The sequence below is a fragment of the Amia ocellicauda genome, chromosome 5, assembly GCF_036373705.1.
Source record: "Amia ocellicauda isolate fAmiCal2 chromosome 5, fAmiCal2.hap1, whole genome shotgun sequence".
Taxonomy (NCBI): Eukaryota; Metazoa; Chordata; class Actinopteri; order Amiiformes; family Amiidae; genus Amia; species Amia ocellicauda.
In genome coordinates this window covers 35,893,239-35,906,151 of record NC_089854.1, presented here as the reverse complement: position 1 = coordinate 35,906,151, position 12,913 = coordinate 35,893,239, and the positions used below count along the sequence as shown (strand labels likewise).

The 12,913-nt window shown below is 40.6% G+C and overlaps 1 protein-coding gene across 3 annotated transcripts in view; it reads left to right on the top strand.

Annotated features, from left to right (window-relative positions):
* Nucleotides 1-2,257: 2,257 nt before the first annotated feature.
* The window catches only part of cep83 (centrosomal protein 83), a 31,836-nt gene continuing 21,180 nt past the window's right edge, over nucleotides 2,258-12,913 (top strand). For 2 of the 3 annotated variants that reach the window (XR_010816827.1, XM_066704980.1), the window contains exons 1-9: nucleotides 2,258-2,323; nucleotides 3,544-3,841; nucleotides 4,976-5,126; nucleotides 7,739-7,831; nucleotides 7,987-8,118; nucleotides 9,186-9,437; nucleotides 11,044-11,175; nucleotides 12,047-12,161; nucleotides 12,491-12,635. Coding sequence is in view for 2 of the 3 variants with exons in the window: in XM_066704980.1 (XP_066561077.1) it covers nucleotides 3,570-3,841; nucleotides 4,976-5,126; nucleotides 7,739-7,831; nucleotides 7,987-8,118; nucleotides 9,186-9,437; nucleotides 11,044-11,175; nucleotides 12,047-12,161; nucleotides 12,491-12,635 (1,292 nt within the window). In the remaining variant the exon portion in view is untranslated. Of the gene's footprint in view, nucleotides 2,324-2,990; nucleotides 3,178-3,543; nucleotides 3,842-4,975; nucleotides 5,127-7,738; nucleotides 7,832-7,986; nucleotides 8,119-9,185; nucleotides 9,438-11,043; nucleotides 11,176-12,046; nucleotides 12,162-12,490; nucleotides 12,636-12,913 lie in introns of those variants that run through there. The other variant, XM_066704982.1, reaches the window with a different exon arrangement.

Sequence of the window (12,913 nt, the reverse complement as noted above, 5' to 3'; positions counted from 1 at the left end):
ATAACACAATAATCAAAGTCAACAAGTCAAGCAGGAGGTCATGGGATCAGGCAATCAGACTAGAGTAGGCAAATCCAAGAACCAGTAAAACAAGTACACAAGCAGAGTCACGAACATAGAACTGCTCAGACTGTTACACAGACAATCAAGCAAGACTTCACAATGACTGTTGGTAACAAACAGGTTCATATATTGAAGAGAAGGGCTGGGGGCGGAATAGAGACAGGTGTGTAGAGTGATTGGAAAACGAGGAGCAATTAATTAATCAGGGTGAAGGAGAATGGCAAGTTGTGGTGAATAGTGACCTCTGGTGGGGAGTGAGGGAATGTCATGGCTGGGCATGACCCCTACTCTGGACCAAAGACGAATCTGAACAATTTTTTAAGAGCATGAAAATGATAACCTTGTGAAAATGATAACCTTGTGAAAATCCATTATTCCAATTATTATTGGTAATAGCTTTTTTGCGAACTCTTGCTCACACCAACAATGAGGTCTGTGTGTGTTTATTTTATTCATTATTTCTGACAAATCACATTTCTTTTGCCTCAATTCCATGCTCAGTATAAGTGTTCATAATTGTGGTTCAAAGTGCTAAGTTTCTTTCACAAAGTGTTTACAACAGTAGTGCTGCTTTGTATTATACTCATTGTGGTCCCTTGTTATTTCATTAGTATTATCAATAAGCCTGTTTTATATTGCAGAAGTTCATTTCATGCAGATTTCTTATGCGATTGATTTTTTTTATTGTTTAATGCAGGATTTGTTTTAAATAACATTGTATTTGTTTGTTTCATATTAAATGAAGTGTTTTAATAGTTTTCTTCAATGTTATACAAAAATAAACAAATGGAGTTTTCCTTTTTTATTTTGTATTCGGTACTGTGGCTATCCCTCACGTTTCTGATTAAGCTAAGCCACTTGGTATTAAGAGGACAATGGATTCAATTTCCACATCCTTGAATGCTTCGTGTCTCTGTAATATGATATGCATTCTGTTCAAACACGTCTCAGTCTTGTCTGTTCCTCCTCAAATACATTCTTGCAGTTGAAAGACCATCAATTGTGTGCATCATTCATTTGAATCCCAATAGCAAAATGTATCTTCTTAAATATCCACAAAATGATGACATTCCTGTTGCAAGGGGATTATGTTGTTCGACAAATTAATAAGTAGTGGGATATTTGCTAAACATAACTACAGTTAGCTTCTAAAATTGAGTTCAAAAGCAGAAAACGACATTTACTTGATAAATGAGCAATACAATCGATTTATTACAATATGCAGAATAAAGATAAATATTTTTCGTACTAATAGGAACACTTGTATCCCACAGCAAATGTCCTCCAGGCTGCCCCTCTACAGTATGTAGTATGTAGTCACCTCAGATACCTGTAATCACCAAAGATAGATTTAATCACTCTCAGTTCGACCAGCTCTTGTTGTGCCTTTCCACTCAAGCGACAGGTTGATGTAGCAAAAGTTTAAAATGGATCTAGAACCCAATCGTATTCCTTCATCTTTAAATGTTTAAAGTAAACAGCACTTCCAAACATACAAATTGAACCTATGCTTCCCACTTGAGCCAGTAGTGTTGTCCGCGTTCAGTAGCTCCTGCCCCTTTTTCTGAAATTACGTCGCCCAGGTTTATGATGTCTGATATTTAATAGCATCAAGCGTATGCAGACATGATTTCTATGCATATGATTACAGTTTAGGTTATTTATGAAGGCTCTTCTGTACTCCAATACAATAATTGAACAGGAGAAAACACTCCCACATATACTGCTGTTTAGACAGTGCTCAGAATGGTGAATACCCAGACAAATATATCCGGCAGAAGCAATATTTCTCATAGCTGAACAAGAACATGATTGTTAAGTCTATGGGCTGTGACAGGAGGACACACTGGGAAGACCCTCCACCAGTCCAACTTAAAGCAGCAATAACTTTCCGCCACTGGGACAAGGACATTTTATTCACAGAAAGCCTCTCACCATGCACACCTTTCAAATGAAACTGTCACTATGTTTATACCACAGTACACCACACTACATTTCACCATGATTTTACCACAGTACACAATACTACACTTTAACATACCACGGTAAACACATGATGTGGACACACACACAAATCCACTCTTCGACGTTTCCGAATGCTCTCGCTAGGCGGCGCTCACACGCTCAGAGCGAGGCTCTCTTTGATGCGGAAGTGCTGATCCGCGGTCGTTCCCGTGAGCGCTTGCGGTTTTGGAGTTCTTGTCGGGTCAGCTGGGACTCCAAGCAGCTGCTGTTGAGCTCCTTGGCAAGTAAATGAGAGGTAAGCGTGAAATACGGCGATTTAAACATATTATGGGGGGATGTGCGAAAGTCTCACACATGGTGGCATCTAGACTGTCAGGTTTCCTTTTTCTTTATGTAAGCAGTCCTTCTGGTTAACAGTTAGCAATTGAATGTGCAACGGCGGGAGTAAAAGCGCCATTTTTAAATATCTGAACTGCCAGTGCCCAGAAGACCAACTACCAGGAATATCCGAATAAAATAGTTCATGAAGTATATTTCCCTCTCTGATATGTGTTGATTTTGAGAATGCTAAAGCCTTTAAATAACACATTATTATTACATATTTTTACTATTCGCAGTTTAATGTTTGGTTGTGTAGCTATCCACGAAAGAATAAGTGTATTTATGTTTGATGACATTTCTTATGCAGATCGCAATGATGTGCACTCGCCTGACTGATTGATTTACATGGACGTAATATGTACAAGTAGCCTAACGGTAACGGGTTGTTTTCTGTCTTTAAAACTAACACAGACTCGACACCACATGTTTACACGACTAGGCTGTGCCGTTATTTCAGCGTTGAAAGGGTAAGACAAGGGGTTTATTTGACACACGTGTAAGCCTGGTAATGCGTGTCTGTGGTGCTATAGCGACATGGTGTTGTGGAGACGACGAGATTAAAGAAGAGGGTGCAGCTCCGCCCTGCCTGCACCTCGGCGCTGCTTCACTCTCCTCCACCTACGAGAGACGAGACATCGTTTAATTTCAGTTTGCATTCTGGCCATTCAGCCGGTCCGTTTGGGCACCGGGTTTGAGACTGTATTGTGGAAACAGCGTTGCGCTTTCAAATCGGCTACCCGAGGGTGCTTGACACTTCCCAACCTTATGGTGATATTATAAGGAGCAAGAGGGGCGAAAGTGGAGTGTATCGTTCTTTTTGGCCTGCTCGAGTTGCCGTACTGCCTTTACTGCATACACTTTCACAGCCTCATTCTGCTGAAAGCCAAGCGTCACTTTGCTCATGCTATTGAGAATGTCTGTGTGATCACACAAGTAACTTTGTTTGCTTATGTTATATTATTAGTGGGCCTACTACTTTTTACAAGGTTGATCTCTGGAACATGTTTTATTCTCGTTTGTCTGGTGTTTGTCCCAGTGCCTCACTGTGTGTGTATTGGAATACATACTAAAAGCTGATTTATAATATCACTGAAGTTTCTCTTTGTGCTGATTGACCTCTAAATGTGTGTTCAGTCCCCTAGGTGAGGTAACCCTCTGGGATGACATCAGGGCAGGAGGAGGAGCCTGTTGCCAGACACCCTTCAATTGCCCAGAGAGACCTATCTGCCGGCATGATGAATCCCTCTGCTCTAGCACAGTCGGCGCCCCTGTTTCCAGCCATGGCCGCTGTGAGCAGTAACCCCGCTGGAATGCATGGGAGTCCGGGGATTGGAGCCTCTGACATGGAGTTGCAGAAGATGCTGATTGACGAAAGGATGCGGTGCGAGCATCACAAAACCAACTATCAAACGCTCAAAGCTGAACACACAAAGTAAGCGTGTTTCGTTCTCTTTTGCTATCATGGTTTAATCCTCCTCTCCTTCGTAATTCCCTTTAAGAGACTCTCAACGAGCTTTGGAAGAAAAGTCTTGCAATATTTTTCCAATGAACTTGGTGGCTCCACAACTACCAGTCAGGATCTCTGAGTCGAGGCTCTTGACGAAACAGCTCAGATTGTTGTTCAGAAGTCACTTATGGCTTGAAAACTAAAACAGTCCTGTATTTTACAATGAATCTGGTATTGGAGAGTGAGAATGCCATTTCATGAGTGAGGGATAGAGAGCTGAACTTCAGAGTGGGGAGGTGTTAGGTCATTTGCCAAATGCACAGAAGAGCAGGTGTGACAATCTATAGAAGATTGGCTGTGCTTCCGTAACAGGAGACATTCATCCTCAGACTCTGTGCTGCAGCGTGGGTTTTGAGTGTGACCCAGAACTCGAATGGGGCTGACCAGTTGGTGTAGATGCCAAAGGGATTTCAATCAGTCTTCAAAATGTGAATTTAAAGATTAGACCCTGATAAAATGTATGCAGGAGGGGCAACCTTAAAAACTATTTTGGGTGAATATTCCACAGGGGTGGTTCAGCTGTGTTTATTTTGTCCACAAGGTGGTGGTGTTGCACTCTTCACTGTATGAGCTCCAGCTAATTAATGAACATATCCAGTTTACTAAAGGTTGTGTTTTTCTTCTCTTCTATAGGATCATTAGTTTAATTAACAGTGCTACTTTCAGGTTGTATATATTTCAGGTGCTTTCCTTCATGGTGGTGTAAAGGGTCCAGTCCAGTTTTGGATGTCTGTAAACTTAGACATTATGTATTGGCTCAGTGTATTCAGCAGAACAAACACTTCCAGTTTACCTATTTTTTGAGGTATTGCTGGGCTGGTTTGCTTGTGCAGTCATGTGACTGTGCTTTGGATTTGCAAACCGCATGCTGTTTGGCTCAGTGGGCATCTGCATGTTTAATCTGAAAGTGAAAATGAATTTTGGGGGTTTGACTGTAATATATGCACAGATATCTATATGATGAAATAAGTGAATTTATTATAGACATGTGGAAAACTATGACATATCTGTCTCTCGCAGTGAGTTGCCACTCTGAGGTCATGTGTGTTGTGTTTGTAGGCTGCAGGATGAGTTCGCGCGGGCACAGGGCGACCTGAAGCACCTGCTGATGGAGAAACGCACAGCGCAGGAGAAGATGCAGCTGCTGTTCGCTGAACTCCGGGGAGAGCTGTTAGATAAAACAAGGGAGCTAGAGGAGCTGAAAATGCAGGTACATAAGCCACATTTGAATTGCCACAGATCACAGGCAGGGGCAGAGCAACCAAGCAGTGCAGAAGAAAAAAAAAGACGTTGACAAAAACGGAAGCAAACCGTCAAACAGAATTGTTACACAAGGTCAGCGATTGCATAGCATGCATATTGTACAGACTGCACCGCAATAATCACAGCCTGTCTGCAGCTGCTGAGTTTCACAAACATAACTGTTGTGAACCAGTCACCTATGGGAGGGGGGATACATGGGGGGGGGGGACAGTGTTGGCAGCCCTGCCTACAAGCGATTCAGCATCTGCTCCTCCTCAGCTCTTTCTCAATCTTAATTCTACTGCAAAACGAGGATTCGAAGAAGCTGAAACCAAATAATTAAACACTCCAAAACACTGCAACATGTAAGACTGAAGCCAAGCTTTGAAATTGTGGTGTATTTGAGAAAGCTGTTGTCATGACTGTACAGTGATTCCTGGCATTCCAGGGGTCCTTGAGCATTGACACACAGCTGTTCCTGTTTTCTTAAACTGTATCAGTAAACCAAGGGCTCTGTCTGCACACACACACACAAACATCACATACTTATTAAACATGTATTTGTGGTCTTGTTGCAATCTCTAATACAGACGACCAGACAGTGTTGGTTAAAATAGTCGGTTATATTTCTAAACTTGGGGATCTGAAGATATGCATGAGGTCTAAATAATGCCCAAGTGCAATGTGTACTTCTCTTTTTAATATTGTGCTCACAGTTCTACATTATAGTAATATAATGCATTTTCTATAAATGTACACATCCCCAGTATTAATGTTATTTTACTTACTTTTTTCCCTCACTGTACATTTTATATATATATATATATATATATATATATATAGTGTGTGTGTGTGTGTATATATATATATATGTACAGTGAGGGGAAAAAAGTATTTGATCCCCTGCTGATTCTGTACGTTTGCACACTGACAAAGAAATGATCAGTCTATAATTTTAATGGTAGGTGTATTTTAACAGTGAGAGACAGAATAACAACAACAAAATCCAGAAAAACGAATTTCAAAAAAGTTATACATTGATTTGCATGTTAATGAGGGAAATAAGTATTTGATCCCCTATCAATCAGCAAGATTTCTGGCTCCCAGGTGTCTTTTATACAGGTAACGAGCTGAGATTAGGAGCACTCTCTTAAAGGGAGTGCTCCTAATCTCAGCTCGTTACCTGTATAAAAGACACCTGTCCACAGAAGCAATCAATCCGATTCCAAACTCTCCATCATGGCCAAGACCGAAGAGCTGTCCAAGGATGTCAGGGACAAGATTGTAGACCTACACAAGGCTGGAATGGGCTACAAGGCCATCGCCAAGCAGCTTGGTGAGAAGGTGACAATAGTTGGTGCGATTATTCGCAAATGGAAGAAACAAAATAACTGTCAGTCTCCCTCGGTCTGGGGCTCCATGCAAGATCTCACCTCATGGAGTTTCAATGATCATGAGAACGGTGAGGAATCAGCACAGAATTACACGGGAGGATCTTGTTAATGATCTCAAGGCAGCTGGGACCATAGTCACCAAGAAAACAATTGGTAACACACTACACTGTGAAGGACTGAAATCCTGCTGCGTCCGCAAGGTCCCCCTGCTCAAGAAAGCACATGTACAGGCCCGTCTGAAGTTTGCAATGAACATCTGAATGATTCAGAGGAGAACTGGGTGAAAGTGTTGTGGTCAGATGAGACCAAAATCGAGCTCTTTGGCATCAACTCAACTCGCCGTGTTTGGAGGAGGAGGAATGCTGCCTATGACCCCAAGAACACCATCCCCACCGTCAAACATGGAGGTGGAAACATTATGCTTTGGGGGTGTTTTTCTGCTAAGGGGACAGGACAACTGCACCGCATCAAAGGGACGATGGACGGGGCCATGTACCATCAAATCTTGGGTGAGAACCTCCTTCCCTCAGCCAGGGCATTGAAAATGGGTCGTGGATGGGTATTCCAGCATGACAATGACCCAAAACACACAGCCAAGGCAACAAAGGAGTGGCTCAAGAAGAAGCACATTAAGGTCCTGGAGTGGCCTAGCCAGTCTCCAGACCTTAATCCCATAGAAAAGCTGTGGAGGGAGCTGAAGGTTCGAGTTGCCAAACGTCAGCCTCGAAACCTTAATGACTTGGAGAGGATCTGCAAAGAGGAGTGGGACAAAATCCCTCCTGAGATGTGTGCAAACCTGGTGGCCAACTACAAGAAACGTCTGACCTCTGTGATTGCCAACAAGGGTTTTGCCACCAAGTACTAAGTCGAAGGGGTCAAATACTTATTTCCCTCATTAACATGCAAATCAATTTATAACTTTTTTGAAATGCGTTTTTCTGGATTTTTTTGTTGTTATTCTGTCTCTCACTGTTAAAATACACCTACCATTAAAATTATAGACTGATCATTTCTTTGTCAGTGGGCAAACATACAAAATCAGCAGGGGATCAAATACTTTTTTCCCTCACTGTATGTTCTTTCTATAATGTTTACAAATAGTTTACAAGAACCTGTTTTTCCTTTATGTTGCTGCTTCTTTATGTGGATGCAAAACCTTTTCAGAGACATTCTTTGTCATTGGCAGGTTCTCACTCCACCAAAACTGGAGCTGCTGCGAGCTCAGATCCAACAGGACTTGGAGACGCCGATGAGAGAGCGATTCAACAAGCTGGAAGAGGTCAGTCATAGAGTCATGACCACTGTGTGACCCCTTTACAGTCCCCTACTGGAGCATTGACCTTCTTTGGGTGCTAATTGGTTTTCTATTTTTTTGTTTGTAACTCTAACTCCTCTACTAACTATACATAAGCAGCTCCACCTTACTTTTCACAGGAAGCAGAAAAATACAGGTCTGATTACAACAAGCTGCGCTATGAGTACACTTTCTTAAAGTCCGAGTTCGAGCACCAAAAGGCAGAACATGCCCACACATTGGAAGAAAGAAACATCCGGTTTGAGACGGAGGTGAGTTCACACCCCTTAAACCCCTCTGACCCGCACCAGTTCCAGCTGACACACAGTTCACACGTTTACCAAGTGTTATTGTTTTATTTATTTTTTTAAATATGGGTTGTGATTCTTAATATTAATCTTGCATACTTTCACATGACAATGTTCTCAGATTCTTTAGGTGCTGGAGTTAAAGTGCCCTAAAAGACTGAGTTGAATGAGATATCTTCAGGATTTTGAGTTACGCCCCCTTCTCTACAAGACGCTTGTGCAGCTTCATATTATATTTCAGGCATCATTGAAAATTATTGTTATGAATAAAACTAAACAAATTAAAAAGCTGAAAATATATGCAGAGGCAATGCACAGTTGTACGTCCACACAAGATCAATCTCCTCTTTCAGCAGGTCTTTCATTATTGGTCAAATACAGATGTAGTCAATAGCACTGCAGTGGTTTGAACCAGTATTGTGTGCTTCTAATTCTACTTCTACTACTACTTTATCTTCCATGTAAATCTACTACACTGTTTTTTATTTTATTTTGTATAATTAAACATTTTATTAAATTTGGTTTTGAAAGCAATTGCAAAACAAAGCTTGGCCATTCGAATATGTTTCACCTCACTAACCTGCTGCTGTTAAAAACCCTCTCTTCTGGTAGAACATTTGCATTTAGGATACTGTACTCTGTTTACAGGTAGTGTGTTTTAATGCATTTAAGGCTCATTGATGTGTATTAAAAGTAACGTATCCTTTCAGCCAACGTTCAGTGAGAGGATATATTTGTCACAAATGTATTTCTGAACACCCAGTGGTTACCTCGTGGTCTTTAAGCACCATCACCCAAATTGCTTCTACTTGCCTCCTTTTAACAAGGAACAAATTCAGAATAATGTTTATCATATTATAAAACATTTTTTAAAGGAATAGCCGTTTTTTGATCATTTGATTTAATTTAAATTTCAACACGTTTACCTTTTTTTTCTGCTTTGAGTAAAAAAAACATATTTTTGCATAAGTGCTGTTGATTAGTTTGTTAGGTAATAGATTTTTAAATATATATTATTTTTATTATATCAGTTATCCAGATTGGAAAAGGACAAGGAAGAGCTGAGCAATCAGCTTCTGAGCACAGATCCTACCAGAGACACCAAGCGTGTTGAGTCTCTGCTGCGTGAGAAGGCCCAGCTGCACCAGAGGCTGCGGAGCCTGGAGGCCGAGGTGGCGGAGCTACGGGCGGAGAGGGACAACTCTGGGCTGCAGGCCGAGAACGTGCAGAGGATCCAGGTGCGACAGCTGGCTGAATCGCAGGCTGCTGTCAAGTCACTGGAGGTATGCCCTGCAGCTAGGCCAAGCAACTAATTGGTAGTTTGTGTTTGAAGTTACCTCTCTAGTAATATTAAATATGAACGTTGCTTTTCTCTCTCTGCTATATCCACACACACACATACACAAATATAGTGTTATAGAACTGTTCACACTTACACCTGCCTTGTTATACCTCTGAGTCAGAGAAAGGCTTTGAAACTGACAGTAATTGAGGTAGGCCTCAGGAAGATGATTTGTGTAACTACACATGGGTGCAAAACTGTTCAAAAGCAGCAGCTTGGCAATGGGAGAGGGAAACATTTGAAGGCAGCTAGGTATAAAGAGGGACAAGTGAGTCAAATTAATATGTGGATTATTTAAGGATTGTTAACTTGTTGGTAAAGCATTGTTTAATGTTTCACTTCATTGCAAAAGCTTTCTTTACCAGATTGGTATGAGTTTTTAACACCCTCTGAAGAAAGGCCTGCAAGGTGTAACTTCCTTCTTATGCACAGAGGTCTCTTGAGGGAGAGGTATATTTTCCATTGAAAACATTAAGTATATAATTTGAATACATTTCTCTGTATTGATGGAAAAATAAATAGTGACATCTGTTTTAAAGTGTGGGTTTGTTTCCCTGGGTTTCTTTGATTTGTTGTTTACCTTTATTATCCCGGGGTTCCCATGCCAACCATAAATTAATCTATGAGGCAGACTTCTTGATCATTTGCATCACAGATTCTGATATGTGCACAGTGGATTAATTTAACCTAAAATACACAAGCAGTCTGTATCACTATACAATATATTGTCTTCATATTTGCATGGTATAGAATACTATGCATAACAGATGCTACTCACTCACATAAACTATATTATATATATAATTTATACAGCTTTGGAAAAATTGAGACCACTGCACATTTGTCTTAAATCAGCATCTCTACATGTATGGCAGCCATTCCATTCATATTTTTATGTGGATTTTGGGAGAAATGTTGTCAGTAGTTTGTAGAATAAAACAAAAATGTTCATTTTACCCAAACACATACCTATAAATAGTAAAACCAGAGAAACTGATAATTTTGCAGTGGTCTCTTAATTTTTTCCAGAGCTGTATGTGTGTATATATATGTATGTATGTGTGTATATATATATATATATATATATATATATATATGTATACATGTGTGTGTGTGTGTGTGTATATAAAATAAAGTTCTCCTCCAGTTAGGTTCTGCTTTTCTTATATCATTTATGGTTTCTTTTAATGTCAGAAGCCACTTTTTATCACTGATAGATACAATCAGAAGGAAACCAGTTTTAACTTGAATTGAATTTTTAGCCTTGAATTGATGAAGGCATGAAAATAGTTTGTCCTATTGCACTCATAGTTGGCGATTCTGTCAAGTTTCACTACTCAAATTAATCTTTAATAAACATGATCTAAAATATTGCTAAAACATTGTAATCATGCCATTCAAACGTTTGTGCTCCAGGGACAGCTGGAGTGGGAAATGAGCCTTTTAATGTTTTGCTGTTTCTAAGTTTAACATTTTAAATTGTGTGAATATCTTCAATAAAATAACAATTTAATTGCAGATGACACTGATTGTCTTCCTGTTTCAAGGCAGAGAAGCAGTCTCTGAAGCTACAACTGGAACGCCTCGAGCGAGAGTTGCAGCTCAGTCATGAGCACAACGCCCAGCTCACTGGCAAACTGCACAAGACCGAGCGCGAGGCCAGTGCTCTCACCAGCAAAGTAAGGAACTCTGCCTTTTCACGGGTGTGGTTTTTCACTGTAATCCATCTGTTTCAGTTCTGTAGTTTCTCATCTCTCTGCGGAGATTAAAAACCAAACCAAAAACATGCAGTGAAATGTTTATATTTTATATATATAGTCTGGATCTGCATAATCCAAATTTGATTCTTCATAGCTCAAATAGAAATGACAGTGCTTTATTGAAAATGCAAAGTATTGAGGAACCGATCTTTTTTTTTTCCTCCCCCTTTTCACCTTTCATGTTATGAATTATACTTTTGATATTGGAAAGATTACAATCATACCTTCACTTGTGTTCATATATATATTGTTGACTTATTTAACAAGAAAAAACTATAAATATCAAATAATGGCCATCATATGATTGAGATCCCCCTGTTTTATATTCCTTCTTATTTCACTGAGGTAATGCTCTCTGTTTGTAAAGAGGCAATGGCAATTAAAAATGTGAAGGTATATTTTGTTCAGTGCTATTTCCTTGAGAAAAATAAAACTATATTGCATAGCATTTTTAAAGGTCTGGGGAGCTCCTTTGCACAAGGGAAATCTGAAGACTCATCCTTTGTTGAAAAAGACGCCTCATTTTAGTGTGAAATGTGAATGAAGATTAGTGTCAGAACTGCTTTAAAACCCATCGAAAAAAGGAAGAACAAAACCACAGGTCTGCGTTATTCTACTTCAGTACAACTGACATTAGAATCACTTCCTGAGCTGCATTATTGTGCATAAGCCAGACTCACTATAAGACCGACAAGTATACTGTATATAACTGTGTTTGTAAGGGGCACAGGTTTATTCCTGAAATATTAACTTGTTTCTCTCCTCTCCCTCCCCTCTCTCTTTCTCTCAGGTGGAGGAACTCAAACACACCCATAAGATTGAGGTGGCTAATATTAAGCTGGAGTGTGTGAGGTCAAAGGGCGAGGTGGAGAGGGAGCGAGACGGCCTGCACAGCCAAGTTGAGGGTAACTTCCTGGTGCCATCATGTAATTTTTTGAAATGTGCCTTCATCTGTGTTCAGTAGATGTTCAATCTGTGCTCTGACTCTGGTATACTACATCTGTGAAGAACCTGCCGAGTGCTGAAACGAAACAAAACAAAGTAGAACAATATCATAAGGGGCTCTTATATGATGCTCCCCAGTACCGTGCTATTGATTATTCAGACAACTCTGGCTATGTTTTTGTTTCGTTCTTTCTTTCATCCCTGACATAACTGGAGCACTGGAAAGCCAAAGTTATTAATCCTCCCTCCCTGTCTCCCAGTACTGATTATGCTGCCGACACGTTCACAGGACTGCAGGCAGACGTGGATATCCTGAAGATCACCGTTGACAGGAACAAGGAGCTCCTGTCTGAGAAGGAGCGTGAGTTAGTGCGCAAAGTGCAGGCCGCCAGGGAGGAGGAGCTTCACAAGCTGGCAGCACTGCAGGATGAAAAGTGAGGAACTATTTCTCTCTCCAGCGGTTGTAAAATCGCCTCCCTTGTTAAAGGACTAAAGCAAAGGTCACACTACGTGATTTTTTGCTTGATTTGGCCCTCGACAATCAGCTTAGTCAGGGCGCATCCCCGCTACCGATGAACGTGGAGTGTTTAATATTTACGGATCGATTAGCACGGATTGTGTAGGGTGACGAGATCAGCGTCACACAGACCAGCAGCAGCAGCCAATGATAGTTGAGCTGACTGAAGGAAAAAAACAGGAAGAATAAACATGA